At 58.3% G+C, this 1,315-nt stretch overlaps 1 protein-coding gene across 1 annotated transcript in view; it reads left to right on the top strand.

The window, feature by feature from the left end:
* The window catches only part of SLC44A2 (solute carrier family 44 member 2), a gene marked incomplete at its 5' end in the record, with an annotated part of 9,151 nt that overhangs the window by 4,892 nt on the left and 2,944 nt on the right, over positions 1 to 1,315 (top strand). The window contains 3 exons of the mRNA XM_017731633.1: positions 75 to 155; positions 325 to 413; positions 785 to 869. Of these exons, the coding sequence (XP_017587122.1) occupies positions 75 to 155; positions 325 to 413; positions 785 to 869 (255 nt within the window). The remainder of the gene's footprint in view (positions 1 to 74; positions 156 to 324; positions 414 to 784; positions 870 to 1,315) is intronic.

Raw genomic sequence — 1,315 nt, 5'->3', positions numbered from 1 at the left:
GCGGGCTTCCATTTGCCTTGGCTTCTGCTGTCGGAACTCGGGGCAGGGAGCGGATGCAGAGGCTCATCCCTCTCTTGTCTCCAGGGTGGCCGTGTTAGATAAAGTCACGGATTTCCTCTTCTTCCTTGGGAAGCTCCTCATTGTGGGAAGCGTGGGTAAGTGCTGGGTTCTGGAAGTTTCTCCTCGGGGCATCCGGCTGCCGCCATTGGTTGTGCTGTACCAAAAGCTCCGCTCAAGTCACCCCTCCCGTGAAGCTGCTCCTTTCCATCCCCTTTTCCATCTGCCCACCCATCCCAGAGCCATGTCCATCCCTTGCTTTCCCAGGAATCCTCGCCTTCTTCTTCTTCACCCAGCGGATAAAGCTGGTCCAGGACACGGCGCCGTCGCTGAATTACTACTGGGTCCCGATTCTGGTGAGCTGCCTCTCTCTTTGGGGTGACTTTGGAGGGAGAGGACAGAGCTGCCCCACACAAACCCCATCCCACACCCGGCGCCTCAAGGACCTTCTTTGTCGGGGGTGTTTTCCCGGTCGCTGGTGCAATGAGCCCTTTGTTGGTTGCTGCTGGCGCCGTGCCCGCCTGCGCTGCCCACTTTGGCCTCCGTCCAGTGGTGCCTGAGGCCTTTTGTCCCCACTCGGGCTGCTCCGAACAGTCCTGCCCTGTTCACTTCTCCTCCCTCCCCTGGGGAATGTGGGATTCAGCACTTTCCTCCTCCTCCTGCTGCTCCTGGCCGGGGCTCCGGGCTTTCTGCCAGCCGTGGCATTGGTGCGTGGTGTCTCTTCCAGACAGTGATCGTGGGCTCCTACCTCATTGCCCACGGGTTCTTCAGCGTGTACGGCATGTGCGTGGACACCCTCTTCCTCTGCTTCTGTGAGTATCAGCAAAAACCCCCTCTCCCATCAGGCTGACCCCCAGAGTGTCCAGTTTGGGGGTTTGCTCCCAATCCCGGGGTCCCTCTGTGTGGCTTTCTGCCGGTTTTTCCTTTCCTAGCTCCTCGCCTGTGTTCTCACCTGCTCTCCCCTGCCTGCTCCAGCGGAGACCCCCAGCCTGTCCGTGGGCTCTTGCATCTCTCCCTCTGTTTTGGTGCTTTGGGCTTGGTGGAATTAACCACAACTAACCTAAATTTCCCTTTTTTTTCCTCCCTCTTTTCCTTCTTTTCTACCCCTTCCATGTCTCTGGTCACACATTCTCCATCCTCCACCTCCGCCCTGTCTCTCCCTGGCTCTTCCTCTGCTTTTTGCTCTTCCCCTTCACGGCTGCTTCTTCCCGGGGCTGGAAAAGGTGAAGATCTGGAGAGAAACGATGGATCTCCGGAG

The sequence above is a fragment of the Corvus brachyrhynchos genome, unplaced genomic scaffold (genome assembly GCF_000691975.1).
Source record: "Corvus brachyrhynchos isolate BGI_N302 unplaced genomic scaffold, ASM69197v1 scaffold704, whole genome shotgun sequence".
NCBI lineage: Eukaryota > Metazoa > Chordata > Aves > Passeriformes > Corvidae > Corvus > Corvus brachyrhynchos.
The sequence above is the reverse complement of the archived record's forward strand: the minus strand, read 5'-3'. Positions and strand labels throughout refer to the sequence as shown.